The sequence below is a fragment of the Pyrus communis genome, chromosome 17 (genome assembly GCF_963583255.1).
Source record: "Pyrus communis chromosome 17, drPyrComm1.1, whole genome shotgun sequence".
NCBI classification, from domain to species: domain Eukaryota; kingdom Viridiplantae; phylum Streptophyta; class Magnoliopsida; order Rosales; family Rosaceae; genus Pyrus; species Pyrus communis.
Window position 1 is genome coordinate 9,454,662 of NC_084819.1, and position 27,811 is coordinate 9,482,472.

A 27,811-nucleotide genomic window follows, 5' to 3' on the forward strand; every position below is an offset into this window, starting at 1 on the left:
ATCTGCTCGGCTACAACCAATCGACTTAGAGAAAAGAGGCGAACCAAGCAATAGATCTGACAGACCTGACTAGGGAGTGGAAACAACATTTGTTAATATGACCAAGGTCCAAAGAATGATCGACTCGGCCCTAAAAAAAGGTCCGAAGTTCCCAAAATTCATCCACTCGTACCTAGCTTGTGTCGAAAGGTTCGAGTACCGTAGAGGCTTCAAGATCCCCGACTTCAGTCTATTCACTGGAGAGTCGTCTTTATCCTCGTTAGAACATGTAGCTCGGTTAACGGTGCAATATGGGGACGTCAATAGTGACTTCCATAAGCTACGGCTATTCAACTTTTCACTGACAGGGTCAGCTTTTGCTTGGTACATTAATCTTCCGCCAAACTCCGTCCAGAGTTGGGAAGAATCGGTCGAGAAATTCCATGAACAATTATGTCGACCAAGGATGGAGATGTCCGTTTCATCGTTGGCTAGGATGGCTCAAGCTTCGGACGAGTCACCGATGGAATACTTAACAAGGTTTAAGTCAACCAGCAATTGGTGCCGAGTACCTCTTCCTGAAGTTGAATTCGTCAGAATTGCCCTAAACGGCCTGGACGTGGAATACAAAAAGAAATTCCTGGGGGCAAATATTCGAGATATGTACGAACTTGCTCCACATGTTGAGCAGTATAATTATTTGCTCCGAGAGGAAAAAATATCGAAGTCCCCATCCCGGGGAACACTATACAAGAATCCCACAGTCAGCTATGCATTGGCCGAAAGTGAAGACCCCTAGTATGCTAGTGTGGACGTGGCTAAAATAGTGATAGATAAATGATGCGTTAATTTATACGCACACAAACTAAACCCTATTTGTGACAATTGTAGTAACGATGTAAGTAGGGATCGTTCTAACCGGGGATTAACTAGGGGTGCTAATCTAATTTGAATTGACTTTAAAACACAAAAACTAAATGTAAATACTCTTAACAAGACTACTATGACTCAGAATGGCTTTGAAAAACTCAAACTGCATAAAACAATCAAACTGACTCAAATAGAAACTAGAACTTGATTTAGACGAATTTGAAACTGTTTATGACTCCAAAAGCTTAAAGATACAAAAATAAAACAAATACGAATGATTAAGACTCAACGAAATATGGGGGAAATGTGTTTGGACGATATTAAATTAAATGGACAGAATATAATTAAAGGCAAAATGTAAATATGAATGTGATGAAAATATGGATGATGGAATAGCCAAGGGGTTCTTCTCCACACATGTTACACTTGCATACAATATTGATTCTCAGTTGGTCTTTCGATAAGTTGTGAAACTCAATGCTCCAAGTTAATTAGGTCCGCTTAAATTAACTTTCAGATTTCCCTAAATTCGTTGGATTGAATGGAATACGCATTACAACCAAATTATTCTTAATCAAAGTCCCTAACTATGGAATACGCATGATAGAGACATTCAACAAAGATCATTAAGTTCAATGAAAATTATAAGTGTTGACGAGGCATTCGTTACTATGGAATACGCATGAAACTTATGCCAAGAATTCGTTTAACACGATTGTTTATAAGCAACCTCCACTACTTGTGAATATAAGTTCATAACGATTAGGTGAAACTCACTTATATTCTAGCGTTATATTCATGCATGAAAATTAAGCTTGCAATCTCAATGAACATACATAAATAAGTTATCAATCAAACAGTTAAACGAATTGAATCCACAACTTATGAAATTCCAACCAAACGTAATCAATTCATATTGCAAATATAAACATAGTTTCGAATCACCCCCTAGCTAAAGGGGGTTTAGTTCCTCATAACCTTGAAATCAAAGAAACAACTAAACATTCCAACTCAAACTTGAATTGTATGAACGTTTAGGCACTCTTCTCTTCCATTACAAAACAAAGAAAATTGAATTCAAACATTGAAATCAAAGAAACACCTAAACATTCCAACAACTCAAACTTGAATTGTATGAACGTTTAGGCACTCTTCTCTTCCTCGTTGTTGTGGCACAAGGTCTAAGGTGAGCTTTGGGGATTATGTGAAGTGTTTTGGAGGGATGGGAAGGGGTTGGATAGTGGCTGAAATGGAGGATAAAAACTGCACAGATTGGAAGGGGATTTGCGGCACAAGGGTTGTGTTTGTGTTGTGTGAAATGTATGAAATGAGATGATATGGAGTGGGGAGTGAATCAATGACAAATGAATGAAGTGTGTGTGGTTTATATAGGGAGAGAATGGGTGAGAATGTGGCTGCAATGCATGTGAAAAACAACTAGGAAAGTGGAAGGAAAGCTGGAATTGCACAAGGGGAATGCTGGAAAGTGGAAAGGATGCACGGCATGGATGTTTTGGTGCATGTGTTGGCTGATTTGGTTGTTGGGAAAAACATGTGTTTGCATGTGAATGTTGTGAATGGCAGCTAGGGGAGGGAATATATGCATGTGGTGGCTGAATGATGAAGAGAAGTTGCTGAAAATCTAAGGGAAAGGCACGGCATTGAAGGTGTTTTTGTGTTGAAAATGCATGTGATTGCATGTGTTCAAGGATAGAATATGGCTTGGATGATTAATCCATGGGATAGACAGCTAAGGGGGGAACATATGCATGTTGGAGCATGAATTATATAATGAAAAGTGAATGATTAGTGCTCTAGTGTTAGGACAAAGGTGCAGCTGAAATGAAAAGGGAAATGCAAAGGGAGTTTGAAGGGAAGGCACGGCATGGATGTGTTTTGGATGTGTGTGTGTGAATGTGTGGCTTAATGATTAAGTGAATGAGTATGTAGATGCATGTGGATTAAAGGCGTGTGAATGGTGGTGTAATGATGAAATGAAATGGCTAGAAAGTGGCAAGGGAATGCATGTGTTGATGATTTGTGGTGCAATGATGAAAGGCAAAGTGCATGTGTTGATTTGTGGTGCAATGATTAAGTGTAATGGCTGAAAATGGGATGGATTTGCAAGGGCCACAGCAATGAGGGAATGATTGTGTTCATGTGGCTGAAATTGGTGTGTAATTGGGCTAGGGTTTAAGTGCATGAAATGGACTCAAATTGCTCCCCCTTGCATGGCAAGGAATGGTGTTTGTGTTAAGCCCATGGCAAGGTGTTATGTGATTGGGTTAGGGCCATTGTTTTGTGTCCTCAAGTGCATACAAGGCCTTCAATTTCAACCAACACTTGGGCTCCAAGTATAAGCTATCCATCCTTAGCCCAATAGTGCTCCAAAACACTCCACAATGCACCCTTTCGTCAAACACGTCTTATTATCCTGAAAACACACAAAAGAAGCATAAAGGACTAAAATAACTAAAGAAACATAACGTAAATGTACGAGAACAAGCCATTTAAGTCGCATGAATATGCTCCTATCAATAAACCATACATTTGCAAGGCATTAGCTCAAGTAAGTTCCAAAGACGCCAAGACCCGCTCAGTCGCTGAGGAGATGAGTAAAGCATCTAAAGTTTACACTTTGATATCACCAAAGCCGATGCAATCTTCGACTAGTTGTTGGTAGCAAAGATCATCAAACTTCGGCCAGGACACAACATCCCTAAGGCCGAAGAATTGTAGGGTAAAATATATAACAAGTACCATAATTCAAACAAGCACAATACCAATAATTGCATTGTGTTCCGAGACGCGATTCAAAATTGGATCGAGAAGGGTAAGCTAAAATTCCCGGAGAAACAGATGGCGGTCAATGTTAATCCCTTCCCCTCGACAACAATTGGTATGGTGGATGCTCATCTCCCTAAAAACAAAGGAAAAGGGAAGGCCAAATACGTCCCGGTGCAGTATGTCCGTAAGCAGAATGGTCAACCAAGACTGAAGATTGATTTATTTTCAAATGCACCACCTACGGAGCCCTCAGGGCCGGCCATCGATGAACCTATGACAAGTTCTAGTGCCGAAGAAACTCATGAATCAATGGTTTTATGCGACCACTGTAAAACACAAGTTGAACCTAAAAAGAAGGCATCATCGACACCAACTTCAAGCCCACTATCCACGATCGCTACCAAATCGCAAAAGGAACTCAGTGCTGGTCCACAACGCCAAGTGTTTAAGAGACTCGGCCCACAAGAGCAAGCAAAAGACTCGACCCCAGTCAAACGGTGTCTTGACTTTGATGCACCATTCTATAATAAGGATTATTGCTCGCGCAACTCCAGCAACTTGGGTTCGTTAGTCGTTCGAAAAACCTTCAAACCGCCCAGGCCACGAGACCAACGTTGGTACAGTTACAATTCTCCAACTAGCCTATATACGACGTTATCTAAGTTTCAAAAATGTTGTCGCCCACGGATAGATTACATGGCTCGACGACAAGAAGCACAGGCCAACTCGGCTACCCGGTGATAGCCAAAAGAGGCAGTAGGAAGCGTTGACGATCGGCCGACCCCGAATATCATGATCGAATTACTTGAAGGAAAAAAGGCAGCTGCTCGCGACTTCGAAACCACCACTGAAGAGTCCGAGAAACTCCTCAAGATCCTTCTTCGGCCTGGGGAGATGAGAGCTCGTCTCGAGCATTTTAGACAAAATGCCGAAAGGAAACTTTCTCCGCTACCACCGCCAAAACCATTAGTCAAAGTACGGCGCAACATGCACCCTCCATTCCTCAGTGAATCATTGGACTACATGTGGGAATTTCATAAGAAATATTCTGCCAATGACTTATACGGACTACCCAAGGCATGTCAAGACGCCCTCGACCTAGGACTAACTTACCTTGATACGGAGCCAATTATCCAAAAAACTTCTGATCCAACACTGAAAGCTAGGTTCCAACATATACGTGAGGCTCGGGTCCTCAACTTTGAGGTCGACCCCTACAAAGATATCGACACCGCCAAATTACCCTTTTCACTCGAAGACCTTCAGCATTTGCGATATCATTTCAAAGTTTTCTCGGTCGTATCCCTTTTCAGCCTTACGGTCGATGAGGAAAATCGTGTGGCGCGTTTAGATGCATACCTGGACACCAGGAACGCCCGCATCACCTACAAAGAACGAGCCTGTAAAGTACTACAAGAAAGAAATCAATCTTCGGTCGTAAACGCGCTCACGGAAGATAGCCAGAATAGGATAGATTCAGTCCATAAGCCTTAGAAGCAGGTTCATACCGAAGCGCTGAATAATCCAATTGACGACGTTCCAATGACTGATGCTACGTCTACTACTCTAGAAGACAACGACTAAGACCCGATGGGTTCCTCGATCCTTGAGCATATGGAGATCAGTCTGGTCCATGTCTTATCGGCTGAGTTCCAACCAAGCATTCATCAATCAAATTTCTTGGATGGGGACGTCGTAGCCAAAGAAGCAACACAAGTGGATTTCGTCGCTACTGACGACGATGGGGAAGTCAGTAAATGCGACAACCTTAAGGCAGCCCTGGCTGAATTATTTCCCCATTCCCCCTCGGTTAATCGCCAACATCTAAAGCCGTTATACGTCACGGGTTATATTGAAGGATACCCCATTTCTAAGGTGTTTGTCGACTGTGGAGCCACAGTCAACATCATGCCGATTTCCGTTATGAAGGCATTACGCCGTTCTAATGACGAGCTTATCCCATCAGGGATAACGATGAGCAGCTTCATGGGCGACAAGTCTCAAACCAAATGAGTGCTCCCATTAGAAGTCAACGTTGCCGGTCGTCACCACATGACGACATTCTTTATAATTGACTCAAAGATTGACTATAATGCATTGCTCGGCCAGCAAACCAATTGCATTCCTTCATCACTATACCAAGTTCTCATCTTTTAGGACGGCAAATCGGTCGTAGTGCACCCGGCCGATAATCAGCCATTTGAGACCAATATGATTCAAGCTCTTTATTATGACAATCACGTCGGCTATATCACCTTCCAGAGTTTTAACAAGGATGGAAGGCTGACCAGAATTTCGATTCAGAAAGCTATCGAGGTAGGCGCCGAGACTGTACAATAGGATTCGGCGAGACTCGCCCTGGCAGATCTAATCACCAATGCGAATGATTGACGCCATCAAACAAGAAAGGCGTCGGGCCGTGATTTCATCGACCATGGAACGTTTGCTAGCCCATTGGTAAGCCACTGCCAAGCAACCACATTCCGGCATAAACTTAATCGAATTCTTGGTCGAAGCAGATAACGGCCCCGTTCTTTCTTTAGACAAAGTTCAGGCCGCACCGACCAAACTCGAAGGCAATCGGCCTCAGGTTAAAGACCAATTGGAAGAGATCAATGTTGGCACAGCCGATAAACCGTGACCATTGTTTATCAGTGCGTTATTACCACCTTCTATGAAGGACAGGCTTTGTAAATTGCTTTATGAATTTAAAGATTGTTTTGCGTGGAGTTATCATGAGATGCCAGGCCTTGACCGAAACCTCGTCGAACATGAGTTACGCATCAAAGAAGGGTGTAAGCCTTTCCGACAACCCTCACGTCGTTCTCGACCAAAGTACGACTCGGCATAAAGGACGAATTAGTTCAGCTTCTGAAAGCTGGGTTTATTTGGACCACCCGGTACATTGAATGGTTGGCTAATATCGTCCCGGTGTTATAGAAAAGTGGAGCCCTCCGCATTTGCATAGATTTCCGTAACTTAAATCTGGCCATTCCCAAGGATGAATACACAATGCCAATCTCGGATTTACTAATTGATGTCGCCGCCAATCATGAAATGTTGTCCTTCATGGATGGCCATGTCGGTTACAACCAGATCTTTATCGCTGAGGCTGACGTTCACAAGACCGCATTTCGTTGTCCAAGGGCACTCGGTACCTACGAATGGGTTGTCATGCCATTCGGCCTCAAGAACGCCGACACCACATACCAACGAGCCATGAATACGATATTCCATGACCTGATAAGTACGTTCGTAGAAGTTTATATCAATGACGTGGTAGTGAAATTGAAAAGTTGCCGAACACACCTAGATGATCGTTAGCAAGCATTTCTCCGCATGCGCCAGCGTAATCTCAAAATGCACCCGGCCAAATGCGCATTCGGAGTATCAGCCGGTAATCTTTTAGGGTTTCTGGTGCACCATCGCAACATTGAAGTCAACAAGAATAAAGCTCGAGCAATCATTAGCGCTCCACCCTCGACCACCAAGAAGCAACTCTAGTCATTGCTCGGGAAGATAAATTTTCTTCGTCGTTTCATTGCTAATTCGGCAAGAAAAATGAAAGCATTCTTTACACTCCTCAAACTTCAAGATTCCGACAAGCTTGAGTGGTGCGAAGAACACCAAATGGATTTTACGCAAATCAAGGTGTCCCTTTCCACGCCACCAGTACTAGTTCCACCTTGTCACGATAAACCTCTCAAACTATACATTTCAACAGCCACTAAATCCATCAGTTGTCTCCTCGCGCAAGATAACGATGCTGGGCGTGAACAAGCTATCTTTTACCTCAGTCGTAATCTGAATTCGCCGGAGCTCAATTATTCACCCGTCGAAAAACTTTGTTTAGCTCTGTTCTTTGCCACATCCAAACTTCGGCACTACATGTGCCCATCAGTCACACAGGTCATTGCCCAAACAGATGTTATTCGTTACATGCTCACTTGGTTTATCGTCAAATGCCGAATTGGGAAATGGACAATGGCTTTATCAGAATTCAGTTTGCAGTACGTACCCCAAAAGGCCGTCAAATGCCAAGCTTTCACCGATTTTTTGGCCCAACATCCTTCTTCTTATGGCTTTAGGGGCAGCGACGTCGACATCGGCTTAATCACAACACCCGACAGCCACTGGACGATGCATTTTGATGGTTCCAGTACCTCGACCTCGGCTGGTGTTGGTATTGCCATTGAATCGCCCGACCACTACCGTTGGTATTTTTCTCTTAAGTTAGATTTCGGCTGTACGAATAATCAAGCCGAGTATAAAGCTCTTATCATCGGCCTCCACGTCCTACACAATTTAAGAGCAACCCGGGTTCTCGTCCTTGGTGATTCTGAACTGGTAATTAACCAACTCAACGACGTTTTTCGTTGCATGAGTTGCACTTTGGCACCATATCACATAGTCGCCACCTATTTGGCTGAGTCGTTTGAACGGATTACATTTGAGCACATTTCGCGTATTCGGAACACTGACACCGACGAACTAGCCTAAATCACCTCCGGAACACAACTCACGGGAGGCAAGCTAGGCCAGGTAACACCCACAGTCTTGCGATCATACCCAGCCTTGGTCAATCAGTAAATTCTCTAGCACAATCACGTGATACATACGAGGGTGATGTTGTTACCATCGTTGCTAGAGCGGGAAGACCTTGTTTCATGTGTTGTCGAGACACTACCGAACGATTGGAGAATGACAATTCTACGGTATCTCGATAACACCAACAAAAAACACGACCGGAGAACAAGGGTCCATGCCACAAATTACGTGTCATACCAAAACGAATTATATCGAAACGGTGAGCATAGGTTACTATTATTGTGCCTCGGCCCACAAGAAGCTATCCAAGCAATGGCTGAAGTACATGAAGGAATTTATGGAGCTCACCAATTAGGACGCAAAATGTGCTGGTTGCTCCAACGACACGGTTACTTCTGGCCAAGTATATTAAAGGATTGCATCAAATATGTACGGGGATGCATACCGTGCCCGATTCATAGACCAATGCAGAGAGCCCCAGCCGAATTACTCCACTCAATTACTAAACCATGGCCATTCAGGGGATGGGCAATGGACGTAATCGGCAAAATCATACCATTGTCGGGAGCGGCAAAACACGCATGGATAATAGTAGCAACCGATTACTTCACTAAGTGGGTCGAGGCAAAATCATACGCCGAATTAACAGCTAAATAAGTTTGCAGCTTTGTAGAGGAAAATATTATGACCAGATTCGACGTGCCAGAAATGATCATAACCAACAATGGCACAATCTTCACGGCCGACATGTTTAGGGAATACATGGTAAATCTGAATATCCGACTTGAGTAGTCTACGCCGTATTACCCACATGCGAACTGGCAGGCCGAAGCGAGCAATAAGGTATTAATCAGCATTCTCGAAATAACGGTAAGAGAGAAACCTGGGATGTGGCATTTAAAGTTAAACGAAGCATTATGGGCATACCAAACTTCACCCCGGTCCGTCATCGGAACAACTCCTTACGCGTTAACTTACGGACACGACGTTATGTTACCAGTCGAGCTAAGTATAAACTCATTACGAGTGATCGAGCAGAGTAGTTTGTTTAGTGCCGAATATAGTCAAGCTATACGACAAGAGTTAGAAGACTTAGAAGAAAATCGGATCGACGCAAGTAATTTATTAATAGCACAGAAGAAAATTGCCAAACGAGCTTATAATCAACGCGTCAGACAAAAAACGTTCGGCAAAGGAGAATTGGTTTGGCAAATGGTGTTGCTTGTAGGAATTGAAGACCCTAGGTTCGGCAAATGGTCGTCGAATTGGGAAGGACCATTCATCGTCCATAAGGTTCTCGGCAAGAGGGCATATCATCTTAGAGACCGGACGGGGTTAATTCATAAATTACCAATCAATGGGAAGTTCTTAAAGAAGTATTATCCGGTCACATGGGAAATGCAAGAATAGTCTGTTTCATTAACAAGCTCGTAAAAACGGGTATACAACTACAGATGATCGACCTATTTATAGCTAGATACCCTTAAGGTGAGGAGGGAATGAGAGTTTTGAGAACAGCCTTCAATTCTAACCACCTCACTTCACCCATCGTAACCTCGGCCTGCCGATTCCTCTTATCCATCTTCAGCTGCTCGACATGTTGCACATTAGCCGCATATTCAATTAGGAAGAATTTGCCGCCCGACTCAAAATCTCTTGCTAGCTTGGAAGCAACTGTCGACCTATTGTTGAAGTTCCGCAATTTGACGGTCAAGGTTGGCCAGTGCATCTTTTTTTAACTTCAACGTATCGACCCGTGGACGCAAAGCTTCTTGAACGACCATCGCGGCTTTCAAGTCATCTTCGGCCCGGAGAGCTCTCTCGAAAATACTGAAATAGTCTCAAGTTCATTCCAGAGCAGAAGAAGCTCGAGTAATGGCTTCGTTGCTTAACTGACCATCAACCGCAAGATCGTTCAGATATGTCCCCACGGAGTCGAGGCCTTGGCACTCAAGGATTTGTGATGCCGAAAGAGATAGCAATTCATGTAGCCTGATGAGGGCATTTAGTTCGACCGTTAATGCGGAAGTTTTTGTTGCGGGCGCTAAAGAGCCAACCGCCCCCGAAGTAATCGCAATCAAGGTGTCGAGCTCGACCTCCCATGAAGGCTGCACAAGAAAGGAAAATGTCAGCAGAAGGAAAATTATATGGAATGCATAACAAAGGGAATGTGTTTCTAGACCTACCGGGAAGAGACTTCGGCCATTCCCTCTGGTTCATTACTCAAACCTAGAGAACTTAATGGCCGAGCCTAGTGCCTAAGACCGCTTCTCAATTTACGCGGCTGATGGAGGTTATCTACATTTGATGGCCACTGAGGTGGCCAGGAAATATAGATAACACCCTTCGGCGCATAAAATTGTCGGTGAAATGAACGTTCGGGCACCTAACATTTAATATTTTTCTGAGTTCAGATGCGTCATGATAAAATTAATAAAGAAAGAAGAGTGAGCCTTACAAATGCCGAGGTAACTTCTTGTGGAGGAATGTTGAGGTCTTTATCTTGTGGATGAAGCGACGTTTCGGCTGTTGCCTCAGGCTCGACCAGGGGTCTCTTCCCACGATCGGCCATGGGAGGATCCGGTTGGACGGCTGCCTCGACCACAGGGGGAGGATTGATGGGAGAAAGGTTGGCTAGTCGAGGGCGACGCTCCAGCTGGATCTCGTCACTTTCGTCCCTCTCATCGTCCTAAAGTAAAAAGCTGTTACGACTGGAAAATCGGATAAACGAAGGTCATTAGCAATGGAATCATACCTCTTCCAGAATGACCGTCAGTCGCTGGATGAGGGATGCCTCGACGAGTGCAGCCGTCTCCTCCAAGACAAGCGCAATAACCAGCTCCGAAGCCACAGCTGGAGCAGCAGCCGGTTCGGCCATAACCCCAGTTGTCGGTACGACCGGGTGATGAAAGGGCAATGGTAGTTGGTTCGTCAAGGCCTGGATAACCAGGCTGGGAGGAGAGACGATAGGAGCGGTCACTCCCATGGACTAACTGAAGATGACGTGAATCTTTCGTTCCTCATTTTTCGCCAATTTCTTGACGCATTTCAAAGGTCGAGGAGCGTCATCTCCCGTCTCAACGTCCCAATAGGGCTGCTTGGTCGATGGAATGCGATCGATAGTTGTGGTTTTCTTCGAGGAGAGGACCAAATTTTTCTTTGCCACCGCCGCAATGACCATATCTGCTAGTTTCAACACACGACCACCTGAGAGAGCAAAGTCAAGTCAATAACATTGCCCAAGTAGTTGAAGTGCAAAGGGAGAAACGACAATATACCTTGGGTCGTTTCTTTGGATTAGGCTGCAGGAGCTTGTTTGGGTCGGTCGCTAAAGATTTTGATGACCACGTCTTCAGCCGAGACGCCGAAGAAGTCGCGGGTGTACTCATCCCACCAGTCCCCAAAGGTGTCAGTACCCAGAAATTCAGGAACAGTCGGTCAGAGCCGAAATTTTTTACACTTGTCCTGAAACTTTTGTTTCGTCGTTTTACACTCCCTCTCAGAAGAACCAGAAAGGCATCCTCGACTTAGGAGGGAGTGATAAGCGAGCAAGGGTACTGGGCAACCCTGGAGGTAGCCGAGCTGCCGGGCGATGAAATGGGGATGATAGACCTCCCAACTGGCTCGGCGAGCGTCGTAACCGAGGGGAAGGTCGTGTGTTAATACTAACGAACCTCAGTGTTGATGAAGATCAGCATCTTTGGTCTCATCCCATGCCATCTTCGGAAGCTTGATCAAGGTGGGGTATTCCTGACGCCGACATACTAAAAACTCGTCGTTAGAAAAGACGTTCAGGCCGAAGAAGTGTTTAAGGACTTCGTCGGCCCGGTGAGGAAGTGCCGGTCGATAGGCCAATTGAGGACCAAGCGCTGCGATAGGTTGGAAAATGGGGACTTCGGGCCGAAGAGTGGAAAAATAAACCTGCAGCCAGATTTGGAATACCCAGAGGGGTCCGTTCTGGTGCGAGTCGATTTTTTTTATGGTTGTTTCGGCCAAACAACGGAAAAGATTGGCGAGGATGGCCGGAATCAGGGCCAAGGGGTGACCGCTAGCCAGGGCTTGAGCCACCGACATGTTGTTGACCAAACACTTGTTCGACTGGGTACAACAGATGAATTTGTTGTACCAGTAGAATAGGAAGGCTTCATGTTCTCCTTTCCTAAGACTCTCTTCGCCTCGGCCAGCGAAGTGGAGGATAAGGGTGTTATAGTTAAAGAAGTTCTTGTGTAGCTTTTGAACTTCTTCTTTCGAAAACTCTCGACCTCCTTGGCTGAGTGTCTCGACGGCCCGTTCTTCGAATAACGCCTTTAGGTTGAGGTTCGATGGGCACCCAGAAAGGGCAGCATCTATTGGGAGACCAAATGGGGAAGTTCCAAGAATAGCTGAAATATCAAGAACGGTGGGGCTGAGAGGGCCGAAAGGAAGGATCATGGTGTTGGTGGCCGAACACCACAAACTCAGGGCCGCCATGAGCAGCTCTTTATCCATGGTGATCTCCACGGTCGAGAGCTTGATGGCGTCATAAATGTCGAGAGCTTCCCATTCTTTGCCGAAGAATATTCTCATTCAGTCGACCCAGGCTACCTAGGTTACAGTGGTTGAGGGCCAAGCACCATTTCGACTAGTCAAACCCTTGCAGCAAGGGTGTTAGGCACTGTTCCTTGAGGAAGTTGGTGATGCACGATTGCACTGCATCTTTGAATAGTGGCCCCAGAATTTGATGAGTGGTGGCTAGGTCGTTTTCAAAGCGTAGCATTTTGATAACGCTCCGGTCGATGAAATCTTTGCATTTGTTGCACTCATCGGAAAACTTTGAGATGAAGGAGGCCATTGGTAAGGATTCGAAGGTTCGCATAGGTTAAAAATGGGGTTTGTGAGAGATGAGCTTGAGGTTTTGTGGTTTGAGCAAGCAAGAATGGCGAAAGGAAGTTTCAAAGTTTCTGAAGGCGTGGGATGCAAATGAAAGAAATTTGGGTATTTATAGGCATTTCAGAAGGAAGATCGAACGTTTGGTATTCGGAAGCGCTAGATTTTTGAATTTAAGGGAAAATCAACTAGGAAATGGCTAATCATTTCGGATGTCTTGGGAATCGTTAAAGATAGGATCGAGGCTTTCAAGGATTTGGGATGCACGATTGCGTGCGACAGCAGTTTTAATGCATTAATGAGGGAGAGACATTTCGATAGGCGCATGTTTTCGAGGGCCATGATTGAAAGTTGTTAGCTTTATCGGAGAATCGACATGTGGCAGTACGACGGGAGTAATGAGGATCGTGCAATCATATTCCATAAATGCGCATAGTAGTGGTTATCGAGAACAGTTAAGTCTAAAGGCAAAAGATGTTTTCGCTTCTTCAAGGTCGAGATCCAACCAAAGGTTGGCAGTCGACGACCTCAGAAGTGAGGGGGTAATGTTTGGGCCCAAAATAATATTGTTGGGCCGAGTGTAGGTTTGTGCTCGGCCTAAAGCCGTGTCAAAAGTACTATGGGCTACCTGATGATTTCGAGCTATTTAGCACGGATGGTCGAGTCCTATCACAAGAATGAGTAGTTCAGATAGGCAAAGAGGGTCGAGGAAATCCTGGTGCAATTAGGATTCTCGACCAACAATCAATAAAGCCCCAAAAAAGGGTGAGTTCAAAGTCCTAATGGGAGTAGGGTTGTTCGAAGCAAAGTTGGAACGAAACAAGAACTCCTAATCCAGATATAAGTTTAATTCAATCTCAAGACGGAGTTGGTGCTATAAATACAAGACATCATGCAACAATTGAGGACCTCCAATTTAACACACAATTGCCTTGCGCAAAACCTCTCAAACAGCTTGAGATTTTTATTTTCTTTTTCTCACTGACACACCTTCAGTTTGGATAAATAGTATTGTGGAGGCAACCGGTGAACACCTTCAGTTTGGATAAACAACACTTTTGCCGTAGAATCAGCCGACCGAGGACCACCTTCAGTTTGGATAAACAGCACTGCGTCGAGGCCGACTGGTTACCTATCCAAGTCTCAGCCGAGAAGGGTTTTCGAATCCTTATTGGCAGAAGTCATCTTATTAGCCTTCTCGGCGAAGTAAGGTGTTACGAGCTACGACATTTGACATACTGGACACCGAGTGATTTTATGATTAGATACTCACAAGTGAGTTTCAGAGTTCGGCATTGTGACCGCCGAACCACATTCACCATCAAGACATACATCACCTTTGAATATTTGTGTCCGTATAGTTTGGTGTCGATTCGACGTGCTTATACTGTTACGAATATAATCACGGTGACCGAATTGGGCACCTACGATTTGTGAACTTCGCAGAACTAGCAGCCTTGTCTTCAGGCTCTAGAACCCGAAGACCGAGAGCGTTCCTTCCTCGGTCTCAGTCGTAAGGTAAAGAAGTCAGCAACGCGCTCAATGTAATATCAACAAATTTTACTCCTTGGCTAAGCTTGGCCGACGAGTTGGCACGCCACGCATTCAACCGAATGACTTAGTTAGCTTGTTAGTTACTCAGCCTGCGCTCCACGTAGGTTTTGTAATTTTTAGGGTCAACACAAATTCAAAAATTGCTTTTAAATTTTAATATTAAAAAGAAAAAAATTACCATACAACAACTCCCCGTAGATTCAAAAACTACTAGCAAATTCAATTTAAGAGACAAAGAGATCCAAAGAGAGGTCGGAGGAGAGGAAGATGAGAGAAAAAGAGAAGAGGGAAATAGGAGAGTGATTTGGAAGGGAGGAGAGAGAAAGAAAAGAGAGGTTAAGGTGAGGAGAGAGAAAAATTAAATAGAGATAAAGAGCTAGCAGAGAAATATTGGAAGTGAGAGGAGATGAGAGAGAAAGTAGTGGTTTGGAGTTTAAAAACTCTAAAAACTCTTCTCTTTTTTTTTCTTTCTAACAGTAGACTAATTTTCAAGTTAGTTTTGAGTTTAGTATTTTAAAACAGTCCAACCAAATATTCAAGATATAAAACATAAAGTGCATTCTTGAGTCTAAAAGTTAAATTAAAATAAATTACCAAACAAGCTCCTAAGTTTTAACCCAAAAATATATTTTATTCTCCTACCCTTCTAGGTTAAAGTTTTCTTCTCCATGTCGTTTGATCAAAATGGAGCAATTAGGATTGCACATAGGTGGCCGATAACCCCATCAGGATGGGCCCTACTTTTGCATGGCACTATCCCATTTCCCTTCCTTTTGCCGTGTTCCATTGTGTGTGGCGCGTCCCCTTGCATTTTCTCGCCCTTTTCTGTCGAGTCCACGCACATGTAGTGGCCCAGGTCATTTGCCTGTTTCTTGAGTTAAATTTGTCCTAAAACTAATTTTTGGGCCAAGGATTGAAGTTAGTTGGGGTGGATTTAAAAGCAAAAATTTAAGTTTTATTGTAAGGATTGGAGTAAGCCTTAAAAAATAAGGGCAAAAAAAAAAGTCAACTGGGCTTTGTATAATTGAAGTAGTCCATTACATATATGATCTACTAACCAGTAATACTGTAATAGTATAATATGAAATCTTGGGTATATACCAGCATCCTCCAGTTGTATCTTTTATTAGGAAATTTAATTTATAATGAATTTAATTTTTATTTGAATGAAAATTATATATGATGAATTGTGACTATTCATGAATAGAGTTGTGACTGTTGAATTACAGAAAACGATGCCTTTTAATTGACGAGGTGCAACTATGGACTCTTCAAGGAAAGACAAATATTATGAAGAGCCATTTTCACATCTATATAAAAGTCTCATCACATTGAGTCATTAGTTAATTTTTTTAGTTGAGTCATACATGTTCATGTGAATGTTGAGAGTGAATCCCACGTTGATGAGAGAAGGACCATGCATGTGCTAATAAGTAATTGTGCTGCTCCCCATACTTCTATTTGGTTTTATGGTTGAACCCTATCTTTTTTTATGGTATCAGAGTATGTTGTCCCACGTGTGAAGCTAAACAGCCACACGTGTTCCACGTCTCCCGAGCTGTCAACGTGCTATGCTTGAAAATTCGCCACATGTGAAGGGGCATGTTGAGAGTGAATCCCACACTGATGAGATGAGGGCCTTGCATGTGCTTATAAGTATTTGTGCCATGCTACTCCCCATATTGCCAATTGGTTTTCTGGTGGAACCTCAACTTTCTTCACATATCATACTTAGAAATTAAGTGAGCATGAGAGAGTTCAACACAATTGGTTCAATAGAGGCATGTAATTTGGAGAGCTACTATTACAAGGACGTGGTCATTGTACTCTGAGAGACAATTGTCGATTAACTATGAACACCATAGTAGGGTGTAACTTATTATCAGGTTTTTTTAATCCATATTCATTTGCATATAGCATCATATTTGTTTACGAGTATGCATTAAACATGTGTATTTATGTCACATCCAGGTCCGGGGGGGACCACTTCCCGGGCCCGCTCCACCACCGTAGCACGATATTGTTCGCTTTGGGCCCCGACTACGCCCTCACGGTTTTGTTTCTGGGAACTCACACGAGAACTTCCCGATGGATCACCCATCCTGGAAATTCTCTCGCGCGCTACTCGCTTAACTTCAGAGTTCCCATGGAACCTGAAGCCAGTGAGCTCCCAAAAGGCCTCGTGCTAGATAGGGATGAGAATATACATATAAGGATCACTCCCCTGGGCGATATGGGATGTCACAATTTACTTGCATGATATTTTATGAATTTTATATGTGAATAATATAAAAATTAGACCTTATTTTTTCATCTATTTTTTTTTTATTTTTATTTTTTACGTTCTAGTTTATGAGCTTTTTACTTTATACGACTTTTCATTCAATTCTTTTGAAGCCATTGGATTCTTTTTTTTTTTTTTTTTTTTTTTTTTTTTTTTTTTCGAGAATCTCTTCCCTTAGGGCATCTTCCTCGTATTGTCAATAAATTTGACGGATAAATGTTTACGTTCTAATATGATATCAGAACATACCATTCACGCGTTGAGCTTAACAGTTCAATATGAATTGCCCACGTGTTTAAAATATGATACCTGATAGGAGCATATTCATGCGACTTAAATGGCTTGTTCTCGTGAATTTACGTTATGTTTCTCTCGTTATTTTAGTCCTTTATGCTTCTTTTGTGTGTTTTCAGGTTCTAAGGGCCTAGGGAGCAAGAAAGTGCATTTTGAGGCCATTTGGAGCATTTTTGGGCATGGATTGGATAGCTTATCCATGGAGCCAAGAGGATGGACGAATTTGAAGGCCTTGTATGCACTTGAAGACACAAAACAATGGCTCTAGCCCAATCAAACACATTATGCCATACAAACCAACCTATTTTAGGCCCATTCTATGTACTTAAACCCTAGCCCTTTAAACTAATTCATTTATCACTTATCAAACCATTCACTTATCACTCACCACATATCATTCACTTATCACTTAACATATCATTCATTTATTTCACTTCCATACTCCTCTTAATTCCACATGCATTCTCACACATGCACATCATTCACTCACATTTCCACCATTCATTCTTTATTCCTTTCCAAACATCTCACATGCATTTCTTCATTATATCCTAACCCTACATGCATTATTTATTGCATCTTCACATGCATTCACACACACTTTACACATTCAAACCGTGAGCTCCCATTCCTATATGCCATTTTCAGATTTCCACCCACTAACCTAGTCATCAACACATGCACTTCCACCTTTCATCCACAATGATTCATGATTCATTCACTTTGCATCCTTTAAATCACATACTTTTCCATCATTAATTAGCCACTTGCATCTTAAACAAACAACCATATGTTCCCTCCACTACTCCTATAAATACCCTTGCATTCATTCATTCAATTCATATCTCATATTTCCATTCACAACACTTCACACAACACAAATACCATTCCATTGCCGTGAGTCCCACTTCCATTTTCTGCATATTTTCTCTTCATTCTTCCATCTCCAACCACTCCCTACTCCATTCCACATACACCTAAAGCCCTTAAGCTCACCTTAGACTTTGTGCTACAACAACGAGGAAGAAAAGAGTGCTTAAACGTTCATACAATTCAAGTTTGAGTTGTTGGAATGTTTAGGTGTTTCTTTGATTTCAAAGTTTAAATTTAATTCTCTTTGTTTTGTACGTATGAGAAGGGAAGAGAAGAGTGCCTAAACGTTCATACAATTCACGTTTGAGTTGTTGGAATGTTTAGGTGTTTCTTTGATTTCAAAGTTATGAGGAACTAAACCCCCTTTAGCTAGGGGGTGATTCGAAACTATGTTTATATTTGCAATTTGAATTGATTACGTTTGGTTGGAATTTCATAAGTTGTGGATTCAATTCGTTTAACTGTTTGATTGATAACTTATTTATGTATGTTCATTGAGATTGCAAGCTTAATTTTCATGCATAAATATGACGCTAGAATATAAGTGCGTTAAACGAATTCTTGGCATAAGTTTCATGCGTATTCCATAGTAACGAATGCCTCGTCGATGTTTATGATTTCCGTTGAACTTAATGATCTTTGTTGAATGTCTCTATCATGCGTATTCCATAGTTAGGGACTTTGATTAAGAATAATTTGGTTGTAATGCGTAGTCCATTCAATCCAACGAATTTAGGGAAATCTGAAAGTTAATCTAAGCGGATCTAATTAACTTGGAGCATTGAGTTTCACAACTTATCGAAAGACCAACTGAGAATCAATTTTGTTTGCAAGTGTAACATGTGTGGAGAAGAACCCCTTGGCTATTCCATCATCCATATTTTTATCACATTCATATTTACATTTTGCCTTTAATTATATTCTGTCTTTTTAATTTAATATCGTCCAACCACAATTCCCCCCCCCCTATTTTGTTAAGTCTTAATCATTCGTATTTGTTTTATTTTTGTATCTTTAAGCTTTTGGAGTCATAAACAATTGCAAATTCGTTTAAATCAAGTTCTAGCTTCTATTTGAGTCAATTTGATTGTTTTAGACAATTTGAGTTTTTCAAAGCCATTCTGAGTCATAGTAGTCTTGTTAAGAGTATTTTAATTTAGTTTTTATGTTTTTAAGTCAATTTAGAAGGTTTTAGCAAGCCCTCCTAATCCCCGGTCTAGAACGATCCCTCACTTATCCATTCTACTACAATTGTCAAACGAGGGTTTAATTTGAGTGTCAAGTAAATCTCGCATCAAATTTTGGCGCCGTTGCCGTAGATTAGCAACTTTGCTAATCCTTTGTCTTTATTTTTATATTTTGTTTTTCGTGCATTCTTATTTCAAATTCTTAGTTTGTTTGTTTCCTTGTTTTTTTTTAGGTACTGTGTATGACTCGTAGCTCTCGGCCTATTATAGAGAACATCTCCGACTTTGACGGTGATTTTGAACGCACTTTGAGGAGAACGAGGAGTCAACAAGAGCCACCACAACCTCCACCACAACCTGGGCTTGAAGAAGACGAAGTAGGTGTAGAAGAAAAGCCCACGGATCAGATTTTTGAAGAAGAACAAGCCATGGCAGCAGATAATAGAACCATCAAGGAGCTTTCGGCCTCGGGTTTGGATAATGCATTGCCTCTTTGTATCCAATACCCCACGGCTGCAGAGGGGAAGACTGAGGAATTTGAACTCAAATCCAGTTTGTTACACCATATTCCGAAGTTCCATGGCTTGTCTATGGAAGACCCCAACAAACACTTGAAGGAGTTCGAGGTGGTTTGTTCGAGCATGACCCCCGTCAATGTGGATGGGAGTATATTGAAGATGAAGGCCTTTCCATTTTCACTTATGGACAAGGCCAAAGATTGGCTCTACGAACTAGCCCCGGGAACTGTGACTTCGTGGGAGAGTATGAAGCGTGCTTTCTTGGAGAAATTCTTCCCTACTTCGAGAGTGATTCTCCTACGGAAGAAAATTAGTGGTATTCAACAGAATCATGGTGAGACATTCCCGGCTTATTATGAGCGCTTCAAGGGCCTTGTAGCTTCATGTCCTCAACATCAAATGAAGGAGGAACTTCTCCTTCAATATTTCTATGAGGGCCTCCTTCCTATCGAACGTCAAATGGTTGATGCGTCAGCGGGAGGAGCATTGGTGGACAAAACACCAAGGGATGCCAAGATTCTCATAGCCAACCGAGCGCTCAACGCTCAACAATATGAAGGAGTGGGCCAAAGGGAAGCCCCACGGCAACAAAGTGTAAATGAGGTGAGTGCTATTTCTGAAATTCAATCACAACTTGCTAATCTTACTTCTCTTGTTTCTCAGGTTGTGATTGGTCCAAAAGCACAAGAACACCAAGTTTGTGGCGTGTGCTCAATTCAAGGGCATCCATCCGACAAGTGCCCTCAACTAATCGAGAATGGTGGGTGGGAATCTGCCAATGCAATTGGTTTCCAAGGACAAAATCAAAACAACCCATACTCGAACACTTACAATGCCGGATGGAGGGACCATCCAAACTTCAAATGGAGGGAGCCACAACAAGCTGCCCAACAAGGAGGATTTAGGCCAAACCCCCCTGGTTTTTATTCCAAGCCGTATGCACCCCAACAATCCCAACAACCTTCGGCATCATCTCATTCAGGTACGTCTTTGGAAAGTAATCAAGCTATGCAATTACTAACCTCTATTTCGCAGGGGTTGCAAAATCAAAACAACCGAATAGAAAATAACGAGAAGGAGATGATGGATATGAAGAAACAAATAGGGCAGATTTCTGAGTTCCTTGGACAGATTAGAGAGCAAGGAAAGCTTCCTAGCTCAACCACAGTCAATCCAAAGGGAGGATTCGAATCCGCCAAGGCCATCACCCTAAGGGGTGGAAAAGAAGTTGGGACCGAGCCAAACAATCCCAAATCTGCCCAGAAAGTAGATGAAGAGACGACACAACCTGAGGCAGATCACCCTAACTCGGCCAAATCAGGTAATTTAAGTTCAAATTCATGTACTTCACGTCCTAATCTGCCCAATGTACCTTTTCCTCGCAGGTTCATGCAAGAAAAAAAGGAAGAAAGCGAGAAGGACATTCTTGAAACGTTCCGGAAGGTGCAAGTGAACATACCGCTTCTCGATGCAATCAAACAGGTTCCAAAGTATGCTAAATTCCTCAAGGACCTATGCAATACAAAGAGAAGAAGGGCAAACAAAGAGGTAGTGAAGGTAAGCGAGAATGTGTCCGCTGTTTTGCAACGTAAACTGCCTACCAAGTGCAAAGACCCCGGTAGTTTCACGATTCCTTGTGTAATTGGACATAATCGTTTTGAACATGCCATGCTTGATTTAGGTGCATCCATAAATGTCATGCCTTATTCTATTTATGCATCTATGAATTTGGGTGAATTAAAACAAGATGGTGTAATTATACAATTGGCTGATCGTTCTAACGCGTATCCAAAAGGAGTTTTGGAGGATGTGCTTGTGCAGGTGAACCATTTAATTTTTCCGGCTGATTTCTACGTCCTAGACATGGAGGATTCAGCCCATTCTACATCTTTGCCGATTATCCTTGGTAGGCCATTCATGAAGACGGCCCGAACGAAGATTGATGTATACAAAGGCACCTTGACAATGGAATTCGATGGGGAAGTGATTGATTTTAATATTTCTGAAACTATGAGATATCCCGTTGATGACCATTCTTGTTTTTCCATTGATGTTATCGATTCTTTGGCGCAGGTATACCTTGAAGAATTGAACGAGGACGCCCTGGAAACAACCATCACTAAGGCCATAGAGCGCAAAAATGAAGGATTTGGGCCAATGCAAGGCCACGGCAAGGAGGAGGAATTCTTTGCAATGGGTTCTAGTGAAGAAATAATTGAGGTTGTGGCAGCCCTTGAGTCATTGCCACAACAATATGGTAAGGTTCCACTCTCACTTTCAAATTCAGTTTCCACTAAGATGCTACCTTCTGTTGTTCAGGCACCATCGCTTGAACTTAAGCCGTTGCCGGACCATTTGAAGTATGTGTTTTTGGGAGAAGGCGAAACATTGCCCGTCATCATTTCATCAAGTCTCACAGCAATGGAGGAGGAGAAGCTTGTGAGGGTGCTGCGAGAGCACAAAATGGCCATAGGGTGGACTTTGGCCGACATTAAAGGAATAAGCCCTACCACATGCATGCACCGTATACTTCTTGAGGAGGGGGCTAAACCAACTCGAGAGGCTCAACGCCGTCTCAACCCTCCAATGATGGAAGTGGTGAAGAAGGAAATAATCAAGCTTTTGGATTGCGGAGTGATCTACCCTATCTCCGATAGCCGTTGGGTCTCTCCAGTTCAAGTCGTTCCCAAGAAGTCCGGAGTAACTGTTATCAAGAATGATGAGAATGAGCTCGTGCCTACACGCATTCAGACTGGATGGCGAGTATGTATCGATTACCGGAAGCTAAATGCCATGACTAGGAAAGATCACTTTCCTTTGCCATTCATCGACCAGATGCTCGAAAGGTTAGCCGGTCATGCTTTTTACTGTTTTCTTGATGGATACTCTGGATATAACCAAATTGTGATAGCCCCGGATGATCAAGAGAAGACCACATTCACATGTCCCTTTGGAACATTTGCCTATCGTCGCATGCCATTTGGCTTATGCAACGCACCAGCCATTTTCCAAAGGTGTATGGTAAGTATATTTTCCGATTTTGTTGAAAAGATCATTGAGGTTTTCATGGATGATTTCAGTGTATTTGGGAGTTCATTTGATAATTGCTTGGATAATCTGACCTTAATTTTGAAACGATGTGTTGAAACTAACCTTGTCTTGAATTGGGAGAAATGTCACTTTATGGTGAAACAAGGTATAGTTTTAGGACATATTGTTTCAGAAAAAGGAATTGCAGTAGATAAATCGAAAATAGACCTTGTACGTCACTTACCCTCTCCTACTTCGGTTAGAGAGGTACGTTCGTTTCTTGGCCATGCAGGGTTCTATAGGCGTTTTATCAAGGACTTCTCCAAGATGTCCAACCCTCTTTGCCGATTGCTTCAAAAAGATGTGCCATTCAAGTTTGATGAAGAGTGTAATTCGGCATTTAACCAACTCAAGGAGAAGCTAGTCTCGGCCCCCATTATTGTACCTCCAGATTGGAGCCTTCCGTTCGAGCTCATGTGCGATGCATCCGACTATGCATTAGGAGCTGTTCTAGGACAAAGAAGAGACAAGCGGCCGCATGTCATATACTATGCCTCTCGGACTCTCAATGATGCCCAATTGAACTACTCCACGACGGAAAAAGAACTTCTAGCTGTGGTTTTTGCTTTAGATAAATTCCGTTCATATTTAATTGGTACTAAAGTAATCGTTTATTCTGATCATGCAGCTTTGAGGTACTTGCTCACGAAAAAGGAAGCAAAGCCGAGGCTTATCCGTTGGATTCTTCTTCTTCAAGAATTTGATATTGAAATCCGGGATAAGAAAGGAAGCGAGAATGTAGTGGCTGACCATTTAAGCCGAATGATCCACGAGGAGCATGAACATGCCATACCTATCCCTGAAACTTTTCCCGATGAGCAGCTACTTTCCATTGAGGTAAGTGAACCATGGTATGCAGATTTAGTGAATTACTTGGTGGCTAAACAAATTCCAAATGAACTAAACAAGCACCAACGTGATAAGCTTAAAAATGATGCACGTTTCTATGTTTGGGATGACCCTTATTTGTGGAAGTATTGCTCAGATCAAATTATACGTAGATGTGTGCATGATTCTGAATTTCACTCAATTCTAAGCTTTTGTCACACATATGCATGTGGTGGTCATTTTGGCACACAACGCACTGCCCTCAAGGTTTTAGAGTGTGGTTTTTATTGGCCGACTATATTTAGGGATGCTAGAACCTTTTGTATGTCTTGTGATCGTTGCCAACGAATGGGTAACATAGGTACCAAGGACCAAATGCCGCAAACCCCTGTCTTTAATGTTGAAATTTTTGATGTTTGGGGCATTGATTTCATGGGCCCTTTCCCTCCATCTTATGGTTTCACTTATATCTTGCTTGCCGTTGATTATGTTTCTAAATGGGTGGAAGCAAAAGCCACCCGTACTAACGATTCTAAGGTGGTTGCAGATTTCGTGAAAACTAACATTTTTGCTAGGTTTGGAATGCCGAGAGTAATCATAAGTGATGGAGGGTCTCACTTTTGCAATCGGACCATTGAGGCGTTGCTAAGAAAGTACCATGTCAACCATAAGGTCTCCACACCTTACCATCCTCAAACAAATGGCCAAGCCGAGGTGTCTAACCGAGAAATCAAACAAATTTTGGAGAAGACCGTTGGACCAACAAGGAGGGATTGGAGCTTACGTTTAGATGATGCACTGTGGGCATATCGTACGGCATACAAAACACCCATTGGGATGTCACCTTTTCGGCTCGTCTATGGTAAGCCATGTCATTTGCCCGTAGAGTTAGAGCACAAGGCACATTGGGCCGTGAAGATTTTCAACATGGACATAGATGCAGCGGGAGTTCATAGGAAGCTCCAATTGAATGAACTTGAGGAGATTCGGAATGAAGCCTATGAGAATGCCCGGATGTACAAAGCCAAGACCAAAGCATTCCATGATAAAATGATTCGAACCAAGACCTTCACAGTTGGGCAGAAAGTGTTACTTTTCAACTCTCGCCTACGTTTATTTCCTGGTAAGTTGCGTTCTAAATGGATTGGCCCGTTTGTTGTTACTAATGTTTTCCCTCATGGTGCAGTGCAAATCAAAAGTTTAAGGACGCAGCAAGAATTCAAAGTGAATGGGCATCGATTGAAGCCCTATTACGAGATGTTTGAGGAGCATGTCGTGGAGGAGGTACCCTTCCATGCCGTGGAACCTAGTCAAGCTTAAACGGAGGTACCGTCCGGCTGCAAGACGTAAAAGAAAGCGCTTCATGGGAGGCAACCCATGCATCCGAATAGAGAAGAACTTGGAAACCCCTTTAAGAGACTTATTTTTATTCCTTTCTTTTTCTTTACTGCCTTTACTTTGCTTTCTTTCCCGTATTTGTTTATTTGCTTGCTCTGTTGTGACTTTCTGCTTAAAACATTGAGGACAAAGTTTGATTTAAGTGTGGGGGGGTAAACAATTTGTATTTGCATGAATTTCGTGGGATTTATTCACCTATCACTTAGAATGTTGTTTCTTGCTGTTTTAAGCGTTTTTAGAGTGTTTTATAGTGTCTTGGTATAAAACTTCGAAAATTTGATAAAAATTAAAAAAAAAAAAAAAAAAAAAAAAAAAAAAACTCTTCTCTTTGTTGCTATTTCGTTTCTGCCTTGTTAGGTTGTTTAGTTGTTATTGTTTGTTTGTTTATTAATTGTGTGAGTCTATGATTGTAACATTGAGAAAATGTTTGATTTATTGATAGGCACGGCTAAACAAAGAAAGATGGTGCTTCACAAAGGTTGTTTGCTTGAGGCCCCACTACGTGGCTTTACTCTTGAAGCGGAAGGCGTAGGAACAGAAGGCATCGGAGCGGAAGGTGTAGGAACAGAAGGCATAGGAGCAGAAGGCATCGGAGCGGGAGGCATCGAAGATAGAGCATTCCAGGCCTCAATACTTGGCCAAGCGCTGGATGAGCCAGGAAAAAGGTGCCTCTGGAGGAAAGACGAAAACCTTTGACGGTCACTGTGAATCCGACCTTCAGACTCTTGCAGCTCATCAAGCTTCCTCTTCATGCCCAACGAATAGTTATTTGCAAGCACATGCAAACTTCTATTCTCATACTTCAGCTGCTGGATCTCCTGCTTGAGACTTTCCACCTCTGCTATCAACGATTCCACCTGACGGGAGCGGGCAAGCAGGCGTTGGCCCATGTTGGACACAGAACTCGCACACTGAACACTAAGTGCGAGGGACTCTTGAACGGCCAACTCATCGGACCGTCCTGACAGCAGCCTACTATCTTTTGGTGTGAGGAGGTTCCTAGCTACTATTGTAGCTGTTGTGGCGTCCTGCATCACAGAGTCTTCACCTGAAAGAGGACCGTTAGAAGAAAAGAAAGAAGGACGCCATACGTTACCTTGACGCGGCGCGCCCGTATCACTGCTAAGGCTCAATTCCAAGCTAAGGTTCGATGAGTTTGCCATTTTTTTTCAAAAGTGTTCAAAGAGAAGGGATGGAGTTAAATTTCAAAGGGCCGGAGTCGATTTTCAAGAATGGGAAATCTTCAGAGTGTGTTTGTGGCGGTGATCGATACCTCAATAAGAAGCCAAGGCGACGCGTCCACCGATTCAAAAAGCCGGAATTTCCGGCGTAATTTAGGCGACGCTTTCTCAGCTTTTCAGAAGACGTGTTCAACTTTGTCAAAAGAGTTCTTCTTTTCAGACAACACGTGGAGGCCATCATCGCAACTACACATCTTTAGCCGACAAGCGCAAATTTCGGCGACACTTTCTCAGCTTTTCTGAAGACGCGTGCAGCTTTGTCAAAAGGAGCCGCATCTGCACTACCACGTGTCGTTCAGCAAGCGAAGGGACGTCGTTCAGAAATCGAAGGGGCGCCTGCTCAGCAAGCGAAGAGACGTGTTCAGAGATCGAAGAGGCGCCATTATTTCAAAAAGCCGGATTTGCGGGATCAAAACGTTTGTCGACAAAGGTAAAAAGTACCACCACTTGATATTATCTCTATATATGTCGACCTTCGTCTTTTATGGCAGGGTAAACCTGAAGAAAATGCCCAACTCTCTCTCACCTCTGAGGGCGCACTCCCAGCAAAGCCTTTCGAAATACTCAATTCTTTCTTCTTCCCCAAAGATGATACCAGATGCCTGGAGTACAGATGACCCAGGAGGAAGCAGCACAACAAATACATGTGCTGATTCATTCACCGCTTCTTCAAAAGCAAAGGTATCTCATATCATCAAGGTCAAAAGCAAAAGTATCTCATATCATGCTCTTTCCCTGTCTTTTTCTTTGTCCTTGTTCTTACTCGCATGGCAAAGTAAAACAAGCAATCAGCCGGCACTTGGAGTCAGTCTTCCGTTCTGGAGCCAACTGTCTGGAATCTATTCCTGATTGCTTACCTAGCGTTGCTCTCGAGTAGTCATCTTCAACGGTTGATACACTTCCGGAGAAGGGACCACTTCTGCAAAGGGGAGCGAGTAAGGCAAGTGCAAATGATACATTGAAGCATGTGGAGACAAACATAGGCTGAGTTATCCTCCAACCCTTTTCAATACGAATTGGAAAGATTGAACAAAGAAACAGATAAAAAGGATAGGCTCAGACCTTCGGGGGAGACCAAAAGAACCATCCTGCTGCCCAGTTCAAGAAGTAGCACAAAGGAAAATCAACGATGGGCAGAAACCAGTTCAAGAGTAAGCCTGTGGAATCATCAAGATCAAGCCTCAATGCAATCAACAAAGAGAAGATGGAATTTACACTCTATAACCAGATTTGCATCTCTAAACTCTTCTCTTTGTTAATTACATTATGCCATGTTTAGTATGTTTAAGTGCTTTTTGTGTATTTACTTATGCTTTGTGTGAATCTATGCTTAAAACATTGAGGACAATGTTTGATTTAAGTGTGGGGGGGTAACTAAGTATATTTGATGCAAATTCGTTGGATTTTATCATCTATCACTTCACATGTTGTTTCTCACTGTTTTAAAACTGTTTTAGTGTGTTTTGTCTTAAAAATTCGAAAATCCCATAAAAA

General features: G+C 42.8%; 2 protein-coding genes across 2 annotated transcripts; both read left to right on the forward strand.

Moving 5' to 3' along the window:
- The first annotated feature begins 6,648 nt into the window (after nt 1-6,648).
- Nucleotides 6,649-8,136, forward strand: LOC137721973 (uncharacterized). Its single transcript, XM_068460988.1, has 2 exons — nt 6,649-6,883; nt 7,361-8,136. The coding sequence occupies exons 1-2, from the start codon at nt 6,649-6,651 to the stop codon at nt 8,134-8,136; spliced, it is 1,011 nt and encodes a 336-aa protein (XP_068317089.1).
- Nucleotides 8,137-19,576: 11,440 nt separating this feature from the next.
- On the forward strand, nt 19,577-21,824 carry LOC137721974 (uncharacterized; the record flags this gene model as incomplete). Its single annotated transcript, XM_068460989.1, has 2 exons — nt 19,577-20,279; nt 21,117-21,824. Coding segments are annotated over exons 1-2 (1,317 nt in total), but the record flags the coding sequence as incomplete, so codon positions are not given.
- Between the last annotated feature and the right edge of the window lie 5,987 nt (nt 21,825-27,811).